Source organism: Oncorhynchus tshawytscha, linkage group LG25 (genome assembly GCF_018296145.1).
Source record: "Oncorhynchus tshawytscha isolate Ot180627B linkage group LG25, Otsh_v2.0, whole genome shotgun sequence".
NCBI lineage: Eukaryota > Metazoa > Chordata > Actinopteri > Salmoniformes > Salmonidae > Oncorhynchus > Oncorhynchus tshawytscha.
In genome coordinates this window covers 1,619,120-1,642,654 of record NC_056453.1, presented here as the reverse complement: position 1 = coordinate 1,642,654, position 23,535 = coordinate 1,619,120, and the positions used below count along the sequence as shown (strand labels likewise).

The 23,535-nt window shown below is 39.0% G+C and overlaps 2 protein-coding genes across 5 annotated transcripts in view; both read left to right on the top strand.

Moving 5' to 3' along the window:
• The window catches only part of ccdc186 (coiled-coil domain-containing protein 186), a 1,196,038-nt gene that overhangs the window by 487,299 nt on the left and 685,204 nt on the right, over positions 1 to 23,535 (top strand). The gene's annotated exons all lie outside the window — the stretch shown is intronic.
• LOC112220393 (contactin-4) overlaps positions 1 to 23,535 on the top strand; it is a 227,456-nt gene that overhangs the window by 86,734 nt on the left and 117,187 nt on the right. For all 3 annotated transcript variants that reach the window (XM_024382295.1, XM_024382275.1, XM_024382285.1), the window contains exons 4-5: positions 4,768 to 4,943; positions 17,176 to 17,271. In XM_024382295.1, coding sequence (XP_024238063.1) covers positions 4,768 to 4,943; positions 17,176 to 17,271 — 272 coding nt within the window. The remainder of the gene's footprint in view (positions 1 to 4,767; positions 4,944 to 17,175; positions 17,272 to 23,535) is intronic.

The window sequence follows — 23,535 nt, the reverse complement described above, 5'->3', positions numbered from 1 at the left end:
GGTCTTACTATTTTGTGTTTTCTATATTTATTTGGTCAGGCCAGGGTGTGACATGGGTTTATTTTGTGTTGTGTTTATGTATGGGTTTTTTTTCGTAGGTTTTGGGATTGTGACTTAGTGGGGTTTTCTAGCAGAGTCTATGGCTGCCTGAGGCGGTTCTCAATCAGAGTCAGGTGATTCTCGTTGTCTCTGATTGGGAACCATATTTAGGTAGCCCGGGTTTCACTGTGTGTTTGTGGGTGATTGTTCCTGTCTCTGTGTTAGTTGTCACCAGACAGGCTGTATTAGGTTTTCACATTACCGTTTGTTGTTTGTATGTTTTGTATTTATCATCATTAAAGATGTCTCGATTTAACCACGCTGCATTTTGGTCTGACTCTCCTTCGAGGGAAGAAAGCCGTAACACGCATTCTCATTATGTGAAAATAAATGTTACTAGTATACGAAATTGAAAATCGAGTAGGGTTTAAATGCCAAGATGTTATACTCATTTAGGATCTTCATCTAGTACAGGTATTCCCAAATTGGGGTACGCCTCATCCCTACTGTGTATCTAATTGGTCAGCTGTCGTCAAAGCCGAAATGAGGAAGATATCCAGGCATTTAAAGTATACTTGATTTTCCAAATGTCGAACACTATTAAACTATTTTTTTGTAGACCCAAACGGCATACCATTTAGGATGCAAGTGTGGATATTCAGACATGGCCAGTGTCTCTTTTCCTCTCTGCACGGTTCATTAGTCTATCGAAAATTGTGTGTGTTGTATCTCTGGCAACTACAAGGTTCAAATCAATCATGTTTGCTCAATGAAATTGCTGGGGTGAGATTTAGAAGGATTGGTACATTTAACACTTGGGATTGAGCCAGTTTAAAGGATGACCTAATCAGCTGTTTCCTGTCAAGGTCGCTATACAGTCCTGTCAGAGCACAGAGCCTGGCCCTGGATTGGCTGCCTGCCTGCTAAGACGATCTTCCTGAGGGAAGCTGCAGACTAAATCATCTTCAAAGTTCATTAACTGCACATCACACAATCGTATACTGTGACAGGCTGACCTCAGAGGTTGGGCATTAAATGTGTCTCATCCTCTTATATGCTTTAAAACTGTCTGTCCGTACAAGCATAAAGCTTAAAACAGAGTATTTACTCTGGATAATAGAGTCTTTGTTCTGTGGCACTGGGTCTATTTGGTTTTCCCAAAAATTAAAGCACCAGGCGGAAGGCTAAAGGAAAGGAACAGACCGTGTAACATTCTACAAACTCATCAGCCAGATGGCATGATATTATGCCACTGTATGGACGGCCTACTGGGACATGATTGCATAAAGCATGTGCTTAACAGAGCTGCTAAAACCAGTGTCCCCCTCTAGAATGATTAATAGTCTATTAGATTATTAGATTATCTGCAACATGTACTTGGTTTAATGTATTGCTCAATGTATAATAGCCATGATATTAGCTGACTCAATTCAATACAACAGTCATTGTCAGGTCAATATCTAGTGAAAAGACAATGGATTTTCATCTTAGTATGTTGACCTAACCCACTTATTCCTTCCCTCAGAATGCTCCTTGCGCAGCTTAATACTCCAATATTGACCTAAAGGGAAGTGGCGTTTTTTATTCTCAGTATTACCATATCAGTCAAAGCTCTGTCTTCTCTCATCCAGAACTTGCAGGAATGTGATATTCAATATTGGCTCTATTGAATCATTCTGTTGAAGAACAACAACTTTGAATAGGCAGACTTTCATTTTTAATGGAATAACATTTTTTTCTAACACAGAAACAGCCTGGTATGCGAGCTGATGAGGACCACTTCTCTGAGATAACAGATCATATTAGAGGCTCTTCTCATTTTATCAATTGCAGGTTCTCTTTCTGAAAGCATGAGTAGTTAGAGTAGACTCACTACTGTGCAGTAAAATAGATGGTTTTGTTTTTCTTGCATTGGAAGTAAGCGTATGGCTTGAGTTGCCTTATGAGACGGTCGGTGAGGACCTTTACCATACTGTAGTGTAGAGTAATGAGGCACTGGAGACCACAGACTTGTGTACGTTGTGTAAGGCTGGTTTGGAGTAGGCATGGTGATGTATCACTGAACTATTATATATCTACATTGTCTACAGTACCAGCTTGTAAAGTAGTTAAAGAGGTTGTTTGTACACGGTGCACTAAGCACTATGTATTTAAAGGCATATTGTATTCTGTGAGAACAAAGCCACCGTGAACTGTTTGTAATCATATATTTTTAGTTTGAACTACATGTTCCCTTTTGCGCAAGGAATGATGTTTAGCCTCTACTCTATTCCAGTCATAATTGCCATAGCACAAGAACACCATGGATCTGAGTTGTTCTCCCCTCTCTATAATGAAGCCCTGGGAGAGAACCCCCAGGCCCAGTTTCTAGTCAAATGCTTGATATGGTTGGTAGTTGTCTAAATGGTAGATTAGAGAACAAAGATTTAATGTCAAACATTTTGCTTTTAACCAGTCATTAACCTTTTACACTTGTCCCTTTATTATTATGCCTTCACTAAGGTGAATCGTACAATAAAACACCTTAAATCTATTCAAGCAGAGCTACACCAACCTGATAAAAGATATTGTCATGAATGCTTCGACAAAGTCACCCTATTTGTTGAGCCGTTTAGAATCCATAAAGACAATCAATTATTATCCTTACTCCAAATAAATAATCAGCAATTAATTGCTCTGGACCCTAATCATGGTTTGCATCGTCCATATCCCAATTAAGTGCTTAATACCTATCATGCTTTGTAGGGTTGAATATTTTCCTGGTATTTTACAAATGTCCCTTCCCGAGAATAAATCACTTCTCCCAGGTAACCCGCCAAAACCGGAATTGTCGTTCAAAAGCATTATAAAGTATATAAATAGGTCTTTATCTGGATTAGATTAGGGCTTTGATCGAAAATTCAAGCCTGATGAGCCACACATTAAATACATTGAGCCGTAAAGACATTTCATGAACCCAAGCCCAAAAAAAGTCAAAATGATTGTGCCATTATCCAATACATTTGATAGGCAACTCAACATTACCCACGACAAAAAAAATAAAAATACAATCCCAGAGATGTAGCTAGCTATGTGCTCTCTTGGGTAAATAAAAAAAGGGAAAGGGGCTGAGCTGGACCCAAGGAAAAAAATAAGTAGCCAAAAACATACCTAAACTAGACTAGCCTACTTCACCAACAGCCAACTAACCAAAAATACAGTGGGTGGTCCACCCAGTTCTTACTAGTGTTTTTATACAAAGTATTCCTATGGGTAATGTACACCCATGGGCAACTTATCTTGGTACCCCCTTTTCCCACCATCAAACAAACACCATAACAAAACCAATACTCACACATGTAGTTGCAAAAACCAAACAAGAGATTTACAGACAGATGGCATTGACAGAGAGATTGAGCTCTAGAGCAAACAACAGACAGGGTTTTTAAACCAAGGGAAAGGGAATGTGATAGGGCAATGGAAGCAGGAGGAGGTGTGTCTTCTGATTAGCGACTGATTGATGACTGGTTGGGGAATGATGAATGCCACCTGTGAGGGGAGAAGGAGAGAAAAGAAATACACACACAGGATACCTTTATCCGTAACAAAGTCTAATACTGCATTGAATATATTACCTGAAAGAGGTAGACTAGTACATCTATATAGCACTATATATCAATCTAGAACAGGGTTATCTATTTTGGATGCAATTGGAATTGAGTTGATGGAGAGAGAAAAAGACTGCGAGAGAGTTCTCGCACGTGCTGGTTTAAAGCAATGATATTTGAGTCATAGGCTGTTTTAAAACTCTGGAGCTGCAATAAAAAAATATCTTTACAATTAAAAATAAAATCGAGATGCAGATGGGTAAATTTGGTCTTTATATTACTGTAGCTATGCTGCAGCAAATTTAGGCCTATCTGTCACAAGAAAAATGATGATGATGATGAGATGATACTGTAGGTCTACATGGATTGTGAACTGCGCTCCATACTGAGATAGGCTGACTGTCCCCACCCTGCAGAGGCCGTAGAGAAGCCAGATTTAGACACTGCACATTATATCACAGTTCCATTTCACGCCATGCTGTTCATGTAAATAATTGATTATAATTTACCGGTTTCTCTGAGTTATTTATCCCTGGAAAAGGGAGTGGTTTTGGGTGGTAAATCCAGGTAAATCCCGGTAACCGGGTTCCCGCCAATTTAACCCTAATGCTTACTCATCTGTGAAATTTAGTTTGGTATCGTAACCACCTTTCTGTTCTATGTGGAGGGATTGTGGAATCTGCTGCCTTCATAAGGGAATTATATCATTCACTGATCACCTCTAACACCAATTATAATCTCATAGCCTGGTGTAGAATGCAAAAGTGCAGAATGCAGTGTGCTAGCCATTATTTTTATTTGTTGCAGCGTAATGATTAATCTGCATTTTTATGCTGTTTGACTTGGTGTCTAGCAAGATGGATGGCCACAGAGGCTGTGTATTCTTGGTGAGTGAGGTCTTTTCTGCTCTGTGTTGTGCTGGCCGTCAGTGTAGTTCACTACTTAGATTAATGCTATACTGTGAGGCATGGTTTGAGGGCTCTCTTGATCCTTTACTACTCAAATTAAGGTAAAATCAGCATTTGCCTTCTTTGAGGTTTTTGTCAGAATCTCATATTTCCATAAAGGTACAGTACATGATCTACAATAGATTGAAGTTAATAGTGGACCTGGATCTGACTGCTTTTCATTTTGTTTTTAGGTGGAAACTGAATGGCACTGCGATCACTCCCAAATCAGGCTCACACTATAGCCTGTCTGGAGGCAACCTCCGAATCAGCCATTTAAACAAAGACCAAGATGCTGGAACATATCAGTGCCTCGCCTCCAACTCTTTTGGGACCATCGTGAGCCGAGAGGCCAGTCTAACCTTTGCATGTAAGTCACTAACTATCTTTTATTCCCTCTCTGATCATACTGTACTAGCCAGCAGTGTGAAGGCATGTGACAGAAAAGATATGTCAGTGAGACTTGTCATAGTGTCTTGTGTCCCGTCTGATAAAGCAATCAACATGGAAGCGTCTCCTTGGGGAGCAGCATTTGCCAGTGCTGTGACTCCACACTCAGGATCTTAATCCTGATAGAGCTAATACAGGAAACTACAACTCCAACGCTTAAAAATACCTCTTCATCACTTTCCTCAAGCTTCAACTCAAAATAAATAACGATAAATGCCTACACTACCACATACTGTCTTTATAATACAGGACATACTTTCAAAGTTGTTTACTTCAAGTATATTGAGCAAACGTAATGTCATAGTGAGTACAAAAACCGAACAGAAATCATCTTCTCTCAGCATGTGAAGGTAATGGGAATAGAAGAATAAGATAAAGATAAGATAAAGCAGTATATATTTATATTATTCTTTTTCTTGGACATTATAACTGACAGACCTGAGTAGAAGAGGATAAATGGTCCCATGTGGCTGTTGGTAGAGCATGGAACTTGCACCACCAAGGGTTGTGGGTTTGATTCCCATGTGGGACTAGTACAAAAATGTATGCACTCACTACAGCAAGTCACTCTGGATGCGAATGTCTGCTAAATGACTCAAATGTGAAGAAAGATAGCAGAATTTATGCACATAACTGACAGACAACGGTCTCAATTTAGCTGTTTTCCTTTTGAGTAAGAGGAAGTCAATACTCCTTGCTGCTTCTCCAGTTATTGGACATGCTAAAATGAAGACATGGACAGTGAAGTGAATGATGGCTTCTTCAGATTCAGTTCTGATGCCCCACGGTGGGAACAAGGCCGCCCCATCCCTCACAGGCCATTTATTTTGTCCCCCTGGCCGGGCCCAGTCTCACTCCGGAGCAAGAGTAATCCGATTCTGTAGGGAACTCCACTGTCACTATAAGGCGAAACAGTGACAGTTCCATCAATTGTCCGGGCCTGACCTTAAAGTCTTGGGATGTTGTCACATAGTAAGGACCTGCATCTGTGACTGTCATCTGTCTTCTTTATTTCTCTTGGTATAGCTTAAATAACTCCACATGATGATTGAATGGTGCGGGTTCAAGACAATACTTTAAAGGGCAGTTGATATTATTAGAGAGTGTATCTTGTAATTTGTTAGAATATGTGGTTCATGTCAACATTGAAAGATTTGATTGTAAAATTAAAGCAGAAAGCATTGATACATTAAGTTAATTCCATTGGAGAAGAGGACATTTAATACACTGTTTATTGATCTCATAAATACTTTAGATATGAGTGATTATTGATGGATTTGGCCCTGTTATGCCTGCAGGACAAATATACTATACATCATATTAATAATCCATGAGTTCATTTCTTACCTGTTTCCATGTTGTCTGTTTTTGACCTTGAAAATGGTTTTATGTTGATTCAGATTCAATCTTTGAATGGTATTTCACAGTGAAATTTGAACCATCTTTTCACCGTAACATGCATACAATATTTAATGCTCTTAAGTGGTGCAGCCCAGTTCAGCTAAATCAATAATACATTCTGTCAGCTCTTAAAATAATGCTCTTAAAATACATTCGATGGCAGTATGCATCAATCAATAGCATCTTCTTCCAGAGAAGCGTAATGAAAGTTGGCTATTTATGTGTTTGAAAATGTTCTCTGTGATGAATTTGCTGGAGCTTGACCTCGTAGAGTTGAGATAATACACCGAACAAAAATATAAACACAACATGCAACAATTTCAAAGATTTTACTGAGTTACAGTTCATATCAGGAAATCAGTCAATTTAAATGAATTCATTAGGCCCTAATCTATGGTTTTCACTTCACTGGCAATACAGATATGCATCTATTGGCCACAGATACCTTTAAAAAAAGCTAGGCGCGTGGATCAGAAATCATGTGGTGTGACCACCACTTGCCTCATGCAGCGCAGCAGATCTCCTTCTCATAAAGTTGATCAGGTTGTTGATTGTGGCGTGTGGAATGTTGTCCCACTCCTCTTCAATGGCTGGGGGAAGTTGCTGGATATTGGCGTGTACTGGAACACGCTGTTGTACACATTGATCCAGAGCATCCCTAACATGCTCAATGGGTGACATGTCCGGTGAGTACGCAGGCCATGGAAGGACTGGGACATTTTCAGCTTCCAGGAATTGTGTACAAATCCTTTCGACATGGGGCCGTGCATTGTCATGCTGAAACATTAGGCGAGTGTGCCGATGAATGGCACAACAAATAGCCTCATGATCTCATCACAGTATCTCTGTGCATTCAAAATGCCATCGATAAAATGCAATTGTTTTCGTAGTCCGTAGCTTATGCCTGCTCTGTTCACAATGTTGGCATCAGCAAAACGCTCGCCCATGTGACACCATACACGCTGTCTGCCATCTGCCCGGTACAGATGAAACCGGGATTCATCTGTGAAGAGAAGACTTCTCCGGTGTGCCAGTGTCCATCAAAGGTGAGCATTTTCCCACAGAAGTTGTTTATGACGCCGAACTGCAGTCAGGTCAAGACCCTGGTGGGGACGACGAGCACAGAGATGAACTTCCCTGAGACGGTTTCTAACAGTTTGTGCATAAATTCTTAGTTTGTACCAATAGTTTCATCAGCTGTCTGGGTGGCTGGTCTCAGATGATCCCACAGGTGAAGAAGTCGGACGTGGACATCCTGGGATGGAGTGGTTACACATGGTCTGCGGTTGTGAGGCCGGGTTGGACGTACTGCCAAATTCTCTCAACAATGTTGGTGAAGGCTTATTGTAGAGAAATTAACTGCACATTTTAGTGTAATTTTATATTAACCAGCACAAGGTGCACCTGTGTAAGGATAATGCTGTTTCAACAGCTTCTTGATATGCCACACCTGTCAGGTGAATTGATAGAAATAAGCTTTTTGTGCGTACATGTAACAATTCTGGGATCTTTTATTTCAGCTCATGAACATGGGTCCAACTCTTTACATGTTGCGATTATATTTTTGTTCAGTGTAAAAAGGATTCAAAAACAGTGAACATCAAATGGTCCCAAAGTACTTTAAGGAGATATGATTTTCTCTGCCTTTCCTCTTGAATTGGCTTGCTTTAATTGCATAGATACCGAAAGCCTTTTCAGTAAGATCCGTAGGAAATAGATAATTGTCATAATGGACGCGCTGATGCTGTCTGAAGAACAAGCTCTGCCTCCTATTTCAGTAATTGGGTTCTGGGTATAGAAAGTATTTTTTTACTTAAATAGGCATTGATAGTAAAACTCATGCATAGTGTCTTAATCATGTTTCTTGTGTACTGTGATTTAGTTTTGCAATACTTTGTTGGTGTTGTGATACATTTCCTGGGGTTTATCAAGGTCTCAATGGCTAAAAGTACAAATATTTTAAGAATGTCAAGAATCAATAGATAAGAAAGATTTTCTACATGATTTATAAATTAATAGCAATCTCTCAAACTCTGTACTGTATATCATGTCCATGTCATCCGGCCCCTTTCAACACTGTGGATAGTTATTCTCCCTCTAGCACTCCTTTTCCATTTGGTACAACAACTGTCATGTTTATTTCATTCTGTCTCAATATTCATGCGATTTGTCATTTATTCCTCACAACCTCTCACTCTCAGGATAGACTTGTCCTGGTTGATGTAATGTTCAATCTGTTTGCTCTGTGGATACAAATCCTCTGGTGTTGGAACTGTTGCTCACTTTAGTTTATACTGATGGCTAGTTTTCCATCTGCTCATTTCCCTGTCTATGAACTTGAAGTGACAGTGGGGACAGGCGAAGAGCTGTCAGAAATAAATGGAATATCTTATACGGAGGGCTGCCTACGGATCAATCCCCCCCCCCCCAAAAAAAAATAAAATAATAATAATAATTTTAGGAACTCAGTCGGGGTCTCAACTTACTGTTGAGAGTTAGAATGGAAGAATACAGAAGATGCAATTTTGACATTTGGTTGTGCATCAGCAGTTTTCTCTCAATTGTTATGTCAGTCACTGAGAGTCACTCAATTAGCCTATGTCAACTACCATTTTTTAGATTGGTAAGTTAGTCTAGCCAGCTATCTAAACTTGTAGTAGTCATGGTCGAATTACCAAATGGGTGGTACACCATTGATTTTATTAGTGACTCTCACTCAAATATCAATTTAAAATCTGCAAACATTTCTCTCCACCCTATGGCAAAATGAGTAGAATTGCAGGAAATCAGCTGTAAAACTGCACATTTTTCTCTCCGCCCCATGACAAAAGTTATAGAATTATAAAATTGCAACATTTTCTCTACACCCCCATGGCAAAAGACAGAATTTGTTTTCACTTAGGTCCCCCAAAAGGCTAAGCTAGACTCTGACTGCATATGTGGGCATGAATTTGGGTAAGCAGACCCACGAGCCCGTCATGATGAGTTCAGATTTGTTTGTTGCCCCCACCCACATCAAAGTTGCCCATCCCTGTGTTATACCATCTGCGTCTGCTTACATGTAAGAGATTTGGCAGTCATGCTTAGATACAGTGGTGGAAAAAGTACCCAATTGTCATAGGTTCCTGTCCTGCTAAGCATTCAAAATGTAACGAGTACCTTGTGTTGTTAGGGAAAATGAATGGAAAATCCTATACAATATTTTCTTTAGGAATGTAGTGAATTTAAAGTACAATTAGTCCAAAATATACATAGTTAAGTCAAGTACAGATACCCCCAAAAATTACATAAGTAGTACTTTAAAGTATTTTTACTCTAGTACTTTACACCACTGGTTAGATATCCTTTTATCTCTAGTAATGCCCCATGTGTATTGTTTACTGCACTTTTGGAGCTAGGAACATAAGCATTTCACAACACCTGTGATAAGATCTGCAAAATATGTGTACGCAACCAATAACATTTGATTTGATTTGAATTACAACCAACCAACACCCAGCTTTTGAATTTCAATATGGACAACAATCGTCACTCTGAATAGGTATATGCACATATTCTTCAGTTGGAGAAAGTTTTGTTCCTCTAGATATTTTCCAGGATTGTCAATGTTACCCCCCTGAGTAGCAGTGCTCCAAATAATCTGACGTAATCTGACCTCCCATGAACTTGTGATGGATGGTGGTGCTGCCAGTGAGGAGTTGTCCCTGTCTGCTGCCTGACGCATGGCTAACTGATGGATTAGAGGGTCGCTCTCTCACTCAATACCGCCTTCCCTTGATTATTATTTCTATTGATTCTTTATCGGTGATTATGTAAAAGATGCACACCCATAATTCATATGGATGAATAGCTTGTATATGCAATGTTTCTGAGTCACAGAGGTGCCACCTCAAAGGTCATGATTTCAATGTGATACATTGTTCTACAGTGTATTATTGTTTGACTACAGAGTTAGACCAAAGATTTACCAATAATAAGCTATGGGATGTATTTGTTGTCAATTAATATGGAAATATGGGTCCAGATTAAAACTATGTTAGTGCAGACATTTTTATACATACTGTATACATTTTGCCACAATACAGTCCTCAGTTGTTTTTAGTTTGTACTCACAGAGTACAGCTGTATTTCTCTCACAGAGCATGTGCAATTATGCAGACAGATGTGCTGTTTATTTACTTCCGTTTTTTCATCTTTTATACGAGCCCCCCGCATCCAGAGATTTGAGAATCCTACTAGAGTTGCTAAACATGGTGTAAAATTCCCGTAACTCCTGAAGGATTTACATGAATCCCTCGTTTAAATGCAAATATTTCCTGAACACTACTCTCCAGCTGTTGTGATAATGTGAATAGAGGGAATATGGTAAACTGAGTTAATTAAGTGTAAATAGCTACCAGCTATATTCTGGCTTTAGAACTTTTTTACCTGCATAGACTGTATGCAATTGCTTCAGATGTCATGTGCTTGTCTCCCCTTTGTGGCTTTAAACGGTTCTTCTATGATAAGAACAAAATGAAAGTAAATTACTTTCAGTACTGTACATTTGAACCTACGCTTTTTAAACCTACATTATGATGTAATGTCAGCTACAGTTAACCCCAGTTTCAGTAAGTTAAGCGTGAAAAGAGGAATCTATCTTTCAAGCGAAATGAACTCCCCTGTGAAACAAAATGCTTACTTGCAGGTTTTGTGTATGTGTGCCATTGGGGGTGAATATGCAAGACAAAATATTTAGGTGCCTTTGAATGGGTATGGTAGTAGCTGCCAGGTGCACCGGTTTGAGTGTGTCAAGAACTGCAACACTGCTAGGTTTTTCACGCTCAACAGTTTCCTGTGTATCAAGAATGGTCCACCACCCAAAGGACATCCAGCCAACTTGACACAACTGTGGAAAGCATTGGAGTAAACATGGGCCAGCATCCCTGTGGAATGATTTTGACACCTTGTAGAGTCCATGCCCCGACGAATTGAGGCTGTTCTGAGAGCAAAAGGGTTGCAACTCAACATTGGGAAGGGGGTTCCGAATGTTTTGTACACTCAGTGTATATTACTTTACCTTAATTTCTCAATAAATCATGGGAAGAGTAGTTCAATACCAACATTTACAAGGCCTGCCTCTTCTCTTGCGACTGAGATGAGAATTATTAGGCATATCTCTTGAAGGCTGACTGCATGCTTTCATGCTTTCTTTTGAACAAAAAGTGCCCATGTGCACAGCTGTGTGCTCAGAGGAGCATGCATTTGGTCAAGTCTCCAGCACTGTCCCCTCTGACCTTACAGGCTCTTCTTGAGGCATTGGCTGTATCATTCTGTAATAAGAATTTTGGCTGGGATCTTCAGGACCTTTTTGCAACAATGGTTTGTTTGCTCTGCTTCTGATTTTAGGACGAGAGGGGGCACAGTTTGATTTTAGCACTATCATTATCTCTCTCTATGTGTGTGTGTGTGGGGGGGGGGTGCGCGCACATGGGTGTGTGCATGTGTATTTTATCGGGATGATCAAACATAGCCTCCTGCACTGGCAGTGAAGTGGCCCCAGTACCGCTTCGTGTTACTACAACGGCTTTTATCCTAAATAATGCCCAAAAATATACTTTGTAAAATTTACTCAGCACCTTAGATGTCCAATGCTTTTGTCCACTTTGTTCCTTCAGGCTCTCTATTTCCTAGGCTCTCTGGGGCTTTTATCTAGCACCCCATCCTGTGTTGAGATGAAAGAGGGTGGCAGTGTCACTCCAAACCTTTTGTTACCAATCCCCTGGTTCCCAGATTGGACCACTATAGACAAAGAATTACCTCCATGGGCCCACATGTACGGGACATCTGCAAGCCATTCATTAAAACTGTGTTTTGATAGAGAAAAGTCAAGGAGTCTAGACTTACCAAATGAGGAGTTCACTTGCAGACAATAAGCCCAGTCAGTCAGTCAGAGATTCATGTTTTATATCATATTCTCTAAAACCTGTAAAACTGTCTAGAAACTAATTGTGCAATTTGAACTGCCATAGCACATGAAACCAATTTGGATGTAGACAAATGTGTTCAGAATACTATTCAACATCAATTATTCACAAATGGAATTAACTTTCTACTTATTTCTATCAGTGTGCGGTTCAATGGTATCAGAAAATCATCTCTCTTTTTTTAGAGATCAGTTAAATTGCTGAGGTAGATGCATATAGCTAATTGACTCTTAATTGCCAAATCTCACATTCATCTGTGAGAAATTGCAAAGAATTGCTTTTCTTAATAGAGCTTAAGAGTCTCAAATAGCTATTAGCAAAAGTGGGTTCCTGGGTTAAGAGGAGATTTATGTTTGAAGAAATAATTAAAGCCTGCCTCCTAATCGACTTGTCCCATAACCAGTATGACATATATTAGCTGACCTTATAGTCCTCTTAATAAATCAGTGAGCCCAGTAATTTTACATTTAAATCTGCTCCTGGAGCAGAACTAACAGCAAGCTAGTTTGAAAGCAGGTTTGGTTGGTTGCTGAGAGAGATGCTCAGGACTTTCCATCAAGTCGCCCTGGAAAGAGAGAGCTTTCATTCCAACATTGATGCTCGAGGTGACATGACAATATGGATATATTACAGAGGTTAATTAAGGTTAATTAATCCAATTGGAACAATATGTGCTCTTAAATCTGCACCCGTTATCAAATAAATGTCTCTTTGTTCCCAGTGGTAGAAAGATACAGTATGAATGTATTTTGTGTCACCAGCTGTCTTTCTAAATTTGGCCATTTTTATGTAGACAGGCTTCATTTTAGCCACTTGCAGTAAGTTACCACACTGCAAAAAATGAAAATCTTACCTACTGTAGACTTCACCTAGATTTTAGTTTATCTTGTATTGAGATAATTCAGTCAAAATTACTTGTTTTTTGTTGATTTAGCTTACCCTGAAAATGCCTTTGTCTTGTATTAAGATATTCTGACTTGTATCAAGCCTTTTTTTTGGTTAAAATAAGCTAAATTATCTACCAGTGCACTGAGATAATTTGCCTTGATAAGACGCCAGATCATTTTGCTTATTTTAACCTACAATAATAAAAGGCTTGATACTAATCAGAATATCTTAATCCAAGGCAAATTATCTTGATGCAGTTTCTGGGTAAACTAAATCAACTCAAAACAAGTAAATGCATTTTCTGGGTTAGCTAAATCAACTCAAACAAGTAATTTCAACTTAATTTTATCAATACTGTGTCATCACATATAAACAAAATGCAACATTCCGTACACTACAACAACAACAAAAAATATTACCAAGATTTTTTATCTTGTATTGAGGTAATTTTTGCTGCCGTTTTGTCTTTGTGAGATATCTACAGTACCTGTCTGTGCAGCTTTTATTTCTCCAAACGAATGTATCTGTGTTGTGGAGCTGCTCCTTTCATGTCTGTGGTAGCTGTGGCATTATTCCAAATTGAATCACTGCTTACAACCTCTTGAAAGGCATTGAGAAGTTCCTATTGCAATGTATTTATCCAGCTCCCACCCGAGACTCCTCTGCACACTCATCCATGAAGACTGTTCTGTGCTCCCCGAATTACCCTTACCCAGATCTGCTGGGCAACAATAGCAGGGAGAATTGCAGGAAGCTGTTGTGACCTGTTATTGTTTTCCATCAATTGTCAAGCATAAATTAGTTTCAATAAAAAGGTAATTTTAGTTTCTAAGCCATTTTGAAATTGCTTTGTAATGTTTGCGGTATTAAGAGTGATGAAAAAACCCACAATGGAAACCTGATAACCACTGGAGCCATTAAAATCCTTCATGTGTGACTTGGGCTAAGCAAAATACTTTCTGCCTACTGGAGCCCCATATTGATTTGGGCCTTATTGGTTTTATCCACAACACTTTGGGTCCAATATCGACTTTTTAATGTTTGTGGACTATGAGTTCATAATTTCAGATGTAAAATTACATGATCACAGCCTCAGCTGTGATATTTTTCCGTCTGGCTCAGCCGTGCTACAATCATCTAATCTAGTGGTGATGACATTCTCATGTGGTAGTGATTCCTATATGGTGCACAGTGTTGTATATACTGTTTGATACCCTTTCGTCTTTATTTCCCGTCTGTTTTTCTAGTATTACATTATAATTGATTATTGCATTGTTGGGTTTTGAGTTTGCAAGAAAGGCATTTCACTGTACTTGTGCATGTGAAATTAAAACTTGAAACTATTAAATATCTAAAATGTAGTACAAGAATGACTTTTACTGCATGAAGCAGTAAAAATCATTTTCAACGTAAAATCTTTCACAGGACTGAAATGTTTCAATCTGTTCAGCTTTGCCCTAGACAAATGCATTTTACTGCAATGGGTGGCTTCATAGATAGATTATTCTTTGTGTTTGGGGATTTTCTGATGAAATCAAACTTGGTTTCAGCCCAATGACACGCCTTTCTTTCTCCCTCAATTGTATTGATTAATGGGGTCATTAAAATTCAGTTTTTTGACAAGATGTTATTCCTTAATCGTGTGAATTTAGAATGCTTACTGTGTGCAGTGTTCATAATGTTTGGAAGATAGACATGTTAGCTTCCATCTTTAGACAAATGGTACTTTTCATCAGCTTTCTGTTCACTTGGCATTATTGGTGATAATATTCTCACATTGAGACTTGGGATCCCTCAGTAAACAGCAGTGGTGTAAATTACTTAAGTAAAAATACTTTAAAGTACTACTTAAATATTTTTTTTATTTTTGACAACTTCTACTTTTACTCCACTACATTCCTAAAGAACATATGTACTTTTGCTCACATACATTTTCCCTGACACCAAAAAGTACTTGTTACATCCTCCTCATGCAGGACAGAATTTTAGTCCAATTCACGCACCTATCAATTTAACCAGTTGTCCTCCCTACTGCCTCTGATCTGGCAGACTCACTAAAAATAATACTGACTTTGCTCTGTCTGTCCGCAAATAAAAAGGAAATCGTTATGTCTGGTTTGCTTAATATAAGGAATTTGTACTTTCACTTTGTACTTCGGCTCAAGTTTGACTGTACTTAAAGGAAAATTAAAGGAAAATACAGACATCATTGCTGTATGACGCAAAACACAGCATCATATGATGCAAAATGCATCATATGGGGATGATTTTTGCATTTTGAAAGTTACATGTCCTGAAAACTTGATTGCTGACGAGCAAAACATTTTGGTACTATGTCAATAATGGACTAATATAACAAATACCAAAATATAGTTTTTGGGTGGAATTTTCCATTAACTTGTTGTAACTCCCATCCCGTGAACGGGATCGTTGTCATCATCTGACACTAATTAGCATAACGCAACGGACATAAATATTACTAGAAAATATTCCTATTCATGAAAATCACAAGTGAAACATATTGAAACACAGCTTAGCCTTTTGTTAATCACCCTGTCGTCTCAGATTTTCAAAATATGCTTTACAGCCAAAGCAAAACAAGAATTTGTGTAAGTTTATCGATAGCCTAGCATAGCATTATGTCCAGCTAGCAGCAGGTAACTTGGTCACGAAAATCAAACAAGCAATCAAATTAAATATTTTACCTTTGATGAGCTTCGGATGTTTTCACTCACGAGACTCCCAGTTAGATAGCAAATGTTCCTTTTTTCCAAAAATATTATTTTTGTAGGGGAAATAGCTCCGTTTGTTCTTCGTGTTTGGCTGAGAAATCGACCGGAAATTGCGGTCACGACAACGGCGAAAAATATTCCAAATTAGCTCCATAATATCGACAGAAACATGGCAAACGTTGTTTATAATCAATCCTCAAGGTGTTTTTCAAATATCTATTCGATAATATATCCACCGGGACAATTGGTTTTTCAGTAGGAGCGAGAGGAAAAATGGCTACCTCTGTATTTTACGCAAGAATCACTCTGAGAGCCATCAGGTGACCACTTGCGCAATGTAGCCGCTTACGCTTATTCTTCAACATAAAGGCGTGAAACTACGTCACAATGCTGTAGACACCTTGGGGAATACGTAGAAAAATTCGTCTGGTTGATAGCCCATTCACTGCTCAATAGGGATGCATCGGAATGCAGAGCATTCAAAACATGAGTCACTTCCGGATTGGATTTTTCTCAGGCTTTCGCCTGCAATATCAGTTCTTTTATACTCCCAGACACTATTTTTACAGTTTTGGAAACTTTAGAGTGTTTTCTAGCTGTCAATTATATGCATATTCTAGCATCTTGTCCTGACAAAATATCCTGTTTACTTTGGGAATGTTATTTTTCCAAAAATGAAAATACTGCCCCCTAGTCACAACAGGTTTTAAGTACACTTAAAACCAGATACTTTTAGACATTTACTCAAGTAATATTTTACTGGGTTACTTTCACTTTTACTTGACTCATTTTCTATTAAGCTATCTTTTTTTCAGCTTAAGGTTGTTTACCACCCCCAAATGTGTATACTTACTGCACAAGACAATGCTCCATTGTGCTCCATTGTGACTATTCATCTCCAGCTAAATACACCACTTTTCTTTCTGACCAATGTTTACTTTCGATAAGTTGGATGCACAGCACAGCTGCAGCAAAGATGAGATTTTCAATTTTGAATAAAAGAGTCAGTCTTTCCTTTCTTTTGATTTCCCTCTAATTTGTAGACTCTGTTTTCTTGCTCTGCACAAACATGTTTTTTTCCATCTGTTTTATCTTGCAAACTATCAACGATTTGTTAGGCCACAATCCAACAGGGGGTTTTACATAAATGCCTATTGTTTTTCAGACTTGGGGAACTTCAAGACCCACCGAAGAAACTCAGTGTCAGTTCGCGAGGGACAGGGGGTGGTGCTGTTGTGTGGTCCCCCATCTCACTCTGGAGGTAAGAAAGCAAACACAGACTCTTTGCAGTGATAACTGAGCAATGCTATTTCACCCACTTGTCAGGCTATACCATCTCTCTCTCTCTCTCTCTCTCTCTCTCTCTCTCTCTCTCTCTTTCTCTCTCTCTCTCTCTCTCTCTCTCTAACACATTTAAACTTTTAAAACAGCTGTCTTAAGAAATGTCGAAGGCTGAGCCATCAGAAATGGAGAGTGGGGTTTCCAGACAGGCATCTCCTCTCTGCAGCTTTCGGCTCCTGCAGCTGCTTATCTTACTCTTTCTCATGGTTCTAAGACCGTCAGCAAGTGTTAGCTTGCCAAACTGCCCTCTGGAGAGACAGGTATTTGTGTGCCACTAGCCTATAGCTCACTAAGTTCAACCAACACCCTCATCACCAGCCTCTGTGGGGGGCCAAGTGATCTCCAACAGATCTTTCCCGGTATCCAATAGATACTGTAGCTCAAACATGATCTTCTTCTGCTAACCATGGGGGATCAAGCCATTCTTCTCTGTAGGGAGTTCTGTTTTCTCTCCCTAACAGCCTTGAAGTCCCACCTCTCCTTCTCTTCATTTATTGGATTTATGTGAGTGCCTCTCAGGCCTCACCCTCTTTGTGCCTTCCATGGTCCTCTGTAGCTCAGTTGGAAGAGTATGGCACTTGCAACGTCAGGATAGTGAGTTTGATTACGTAAAATGTAAGCACCACAGGAGGGTGGTGAGGGGAGGACTGCTCATAATAATGGCTGGAATAGAGTTAATTGAATGGTATTAAAACATATTAAAACCATGTGTTTGATACCATTCCATTAATTCCCTTCCAGCCATTACAATGAGCCTGTCCTCCCCAATTAAGGTGTTACCAGCCAGCTGTGGTATGCACGAATAACTATAAGTCACTTTGGATAAAAGCGGCTGCTAAGTTGAATATATTATTTATATTTTATAATTTCCTATATCAGTGTGATTACTTGTATTCATTAAGAGAGTAGAATGTGTATTTGCAGCTTATTACTGGTGTTGACAGTGTTTCTCAATTATAAGCACTTCATATCCAAAACATGTTTTCTCATCAAATTACCATTGGTTGATGTTAGTTTCTTTCACACTATAAGCGCATCAGAACTGAGAATTGTAATTTTCAGTTCTACTGAATATCCTTACACGATGAAACAGTGTAATTCATTACTTTTTAAAAGCAAATTGAATTTGTGTCTAGTTTCCATGGTGAAGCATACAGCATGTTGCTTCTGTTGTGTTTTCTATTTGATGTCACACAGATGTTCATCAGTTGTTAACAGGTCAAAGGGGAAAATGAATTGCTTTAGTTCTCACCACTTCTGAGGAAGTGAATAATCCTCAGAGGTGAAGAGGATAACTTTGTATTCCCTATAGCTGAAAATGGTGTCTGGTGTTACTTATTCAGAAGCTTCCTACATGAGAAAACAATTGTTGTGAAGGCTGAACTTTGACTACAGTTTCAACACACAGTAATTTGCTTTGGCTGTTGAAGAAAATAAAGTGTAAAGCTATTGATTCAAAATAAAACATTTGGAATTTATCTTTTGAACATTTGTACCCGCTCAATATTTCTGAAATATCTGAAAAGAATGTGCAGCCGACATGACAAAGTTTGACAAGTAGACTTACAAAAAAAATGTTTTCTTGTTATTTGTGTATGTGAATATTTCTGTGAGAAAAAACATGTAGAAATTAAAACAATTCGCTTTTAGCTAGACATGGAATGATATATTTCTGTGTTCTGTCACAGTAACACCATTATAATGACAGTGCATTTTCCCTTGCTATGACTATAAGCATTAACTGCTACTGTAGGCACACATCTGTAAAAATAGGGTATCCACACATTTCCAATCACTTATGCGCTTTTTTTGGCTGTCACCTTTGTCTCTTGGCACATTCTGTCTTGTTTTGGCAGATGGATCAGATGTGATGGCTCCCATCTCTTTGAGAAACAATTAAATGTAACACCAGCTTTGCCTTGCCCATTCAAACCTCTCTCACAGATGTCATAAATTCACTTACTAGCCCTGCAGTGAAAAAAACTGAAAGTACAGTAAGGCAGCAGTCAAAATTGTTACCTGGAGAAAAATGGAGGAGGACCATGCTTGGTGCTGCCTAAGAAGGCATGTCACAGGCTTCCTCCAAAAAATGCAATATCTGTGCACGAGATATAGAGCGCAAAAATGTAAAGGACGACCGGAGATAAGCTTGCTACTGCTGGAATTGATTTGAATAAAAACAATATGTTTTTTTGCCAGCAATGAAGCTATTTATCAGCGCTATTGACCTCACAATAAGCCATATTCAAGTTATTTATATAACTTACATTACTATCTGTCTCTGCTAGGTAAAGCCCCGCCTTATCTCAGCTCACTGGTCACCATAGCAGCACCCACTCGTAGCACGTGCTCCAGCAGGTATATCTCACTGGTCACCCCCAAAGCCAATTCCTCCTTTGGTTGTCTTTCCTTCCAGTTCTCTGCTGCCCATGACTGGAACGAATTGCAAAAATCTCTGAAGCTGGAGACTCACATCTCCCTCACTAGCTTTAAGCACCAGCTGTCAGAGCAGTTTACAGATCACTGCACCTGTATTTAGCCTATCTGTAAACAGCCCATCTATTTACCTACCTCATCCCCATACTGGTATTTATTTATTTATTTTGCTCCTTTGCACCCCAGTATCTCTACCTGCACATTCATCTCCTGCCGATCTACCATTCCAGTGTTTAATTGCTATATTGTAATTACTTCGCCACGATGGCCTATTTATTTCCTTAACTTACCTCATTTGCACTCACTGTATATAGACTTTTTGTTTTCTTTTGTTCTACTGTATTATTGACTGTATGTTTTGTTTATTCCATGTGTAACTCTGTGTTGTTGTATGTGTCGAATTGCTACGCTTTATCTTGGCCAGGTCGCAGTTGCAAATAAGAACTTGTTCTCAACTAGCCTACCTGGTTAAATAAAGGTGAAATTAATAAAAAACTAAAAACTATGAAGCAGCAGCTGTGGAGATGGACAGTGCATGGGTGTTGAAAGTAGGCTATTCAAGAAGGCCTAATTGATTTAAACAGTCTTTATTTTAGACTTTAGGCTACTAACAACAAGAGGGCTTTGTGTTGAAGCCTATTTATTCCTATTCAGGAAATAAGAGCTAGGCCTACTTGCTTGACAGAAGCACACACACACATCCTTGGGTCGCTCGTCTTTTCTGTTCGCTGCAGCTAGCGAGCTGCAATAAATACTCAAAACTGGACAGTTTTATCTCAATCTCTTAATCTCAATCATGGACACTCTTACTGACAGTTGTGGAGCTTTGTATGATGTATTGTTGTCTCTACCTTCGTGCCCTTTGTGCTGTTGTATGTCCCCAATAATGTTTGTACCCTGTTTTGTGCTGCTACCATGTTGTGCTGCTGCCATGTTGTGTTGCTATAGTACCATGTTGTTGTCATGTAGAGTTGCTACAGTACCATGCTGTGTTGTCATGTGTTGCTGCCATGCTATGTTGTTATCTTAGGTCTCTCTTTATGTGATGTTGTGTTGTCTCTCTTCTCGTGATGTGTTTTGTCCTATATTTCTATTTCATTTCAGGAGGCCTTTTGCCTTTTGGTAGGCCGTCATTGTAAATATATGAATATGAATATTTGCCTAGTTAAATAAAGGTTAAATGAATAAATATATATAAAATACAGCTCCTGTTCTGCATGTACATGAAACAACCTCCATGATGTAGGTTACTTGTGTCCATGCACTTTGTATTTAGAAGATGTTTTTCTGTAACAATTTCTTGTTTTACGTTTGATATGGTTAAAACCCAAGGCCTCCGTAACTACCCTTACCCCTAGGCCTACTATAACGAAGGCTGGTCCAACAGCAATGTGTTTTCTTTTTATCCTGCCGATTTTATGATATCATTACATTTTACATTTATTTATGTTTTTATTTTATTTTTTATTTTTAAAGAAGCAGATCAAAAATGAAATTATGAAAAATATTAAAACCAAACTTATTAGAAAGATTCACCGTCCTAGTTTAATGATGTCATCTATCTCATGCTGTCTGGTCCAAAAAAGTATGACATTGTTGCCAGCGGTAGTATTGAATGCAAGGGAAGCCAGATAGCATTTGGCCTCCCTTGATAAAAAAAGTAGATAATAATAGCCAATCAGCATTGAGCTCAACTGAGTGAGCTCAGCTGTGAATGGTCCTGGCGCACCCCAACAAAGTGTCAAGGGAAGCCAGTTTGGATTTGGCGTCACTCCTATAATCGCATCGAGAAGACACGCATCTTTTACATTTGCATCTTGTTGTGTTGTTGTCCTCCGGTGGCTAGCTAGCTAGATAAAATTGGCACTCCTAAATTAGCCATGGATGGTAATAGGGATTTGGACAACGGCAATTCTGATCCAACCGTTAGTTCATACATTGTGCCCCTGGCCTGCGAGGATAGACGTTTAATATGTTTATGTTTTATTTATTTTTATTTAACCAGGCAAGTCAGTTAAGACCTAATTCATATTTTACAATGACAGCCTACACCAGCCAAACCCTGCCCTAACCCGGATAACGCTGGGCCAATTGTGCGCCGCCCTATGGGACTCCCGATCACGGTCGGTTGTGACACAGCCAAAGATCAAACCGGGGTCTGTAGTGATGCCCCTAGCCCTGAGATGCAGTGCCTTAGACCGCTGCGTCAATAGGGCGCCGTAAAACAACCTTTGGCTATCCATCTACAGTGCCTATGTAGCTAGATGTAAAAGGCTAATGTTAACTAGCTAACGTTGCCCATGAAATTAAGTTAGGCTGGCGAGCAAGCATTTCAGCCTGGTAGTCAACAAAAAATGAAAGTGTATACTGTATGACAGAGTGACAGACTGTTTCATCAACATGAAAGAGAGGAAGATGGCATTGTCATTTCTCTACAAGTAGGGTATTCAGCATGTTTTTTCTACTTGCATGAATGCACACGCACACAAAATCAGAAACATGGACAGCCACATCATATTTAGCTCATGTTTATAGGGCTAAATTATTTTTGGTATATTTTAGTTGTCACTGTATTGGACTGATTTGAGGATGTTGATGTTGAAGTTGAAATGGTCCTGAAATAGTGGACGCAGCTCCTTTTTTCTTTACGACTTGCAGTAACTCTGAGTGGTTCAAAATCAATAGTTGTTTAGTGGTCCAAAAATTTCGAAAACATTAACTTGCTTGACCATGCTGTAGGTCATGTAACTGTTTGTTACATGCAATATGCTTTGTGGACTTCACTGGACAGAGGTTGCTCTCTGGTTTTGTGATGAAACAAAGGTGTGGTTGAATTTATTCTGCCACTGTGACTACTTATTGTCATGGCCTTCAAGCCTATATATCACGGTCGCAAGGCATATGAACTAATAGGTTATAGAGCAAAATCACAATTAATACAGCACATAGGTTGTAATATGGATTTTGTTTCTGGCTGCCCAAGTGATTTTACCCACAGACCGCTACTGTGTCAGTGAAGGGCTCGGTGTGTTAAGTTAAAACCAGGGCTCGAATTGAGGCGGTATGTGAGGGTATTGTGGCTTTGTTACAGAAAATGACTAAAAGCATAGACCCATCCCTTTTTAATTTATAAAAACATTTCTGAACCTGATTATATAACGAGATCTACAGTATAATGATGCTTAAGTCCTCAATGCCAGAAACAATCTGAAAAAATGCTGGGGAAAGACTCATATGGGATAGCTTTGGTTTGTCTCTATGACATTGAGGCTGCGCTACAACCTGCTATAGCCTAGGAGACAAAAATGTTCTTTGCTTGGGAGGTCATGTGTCTATCACTATAAATTGAAGTTTAACATTTCAACAGGCTAACTCTAAATCAATCAGGAACAAGCCAGGTAGCCTAAGAAGGAAAAGGTATTATTTACGCTATATTTTTATTCTTTTAAGGCTATAGCCTGCCATTTAGTAAATCAATCGTGAAGCATTAAATGCTACAGGTTGGCAAGAGTGCTCAGGTTGGTGGAACAGCTCATCATTTCAACAACACATCAAAAACAGCACTTAAACAGCATACCTATGCATTTCACATTTAGGCTGTATAAAATTAAATGTACATTTGCATAAACATTTCTAAATAATTACCTAGAATTAAATAGTAATGAAACAAAAAATGCTTTATTAGGCTATATAGTCATTCTACAGTGCCTTTGAATGAACTTTTAGAAACACGAGCTTGGCCAGTCTT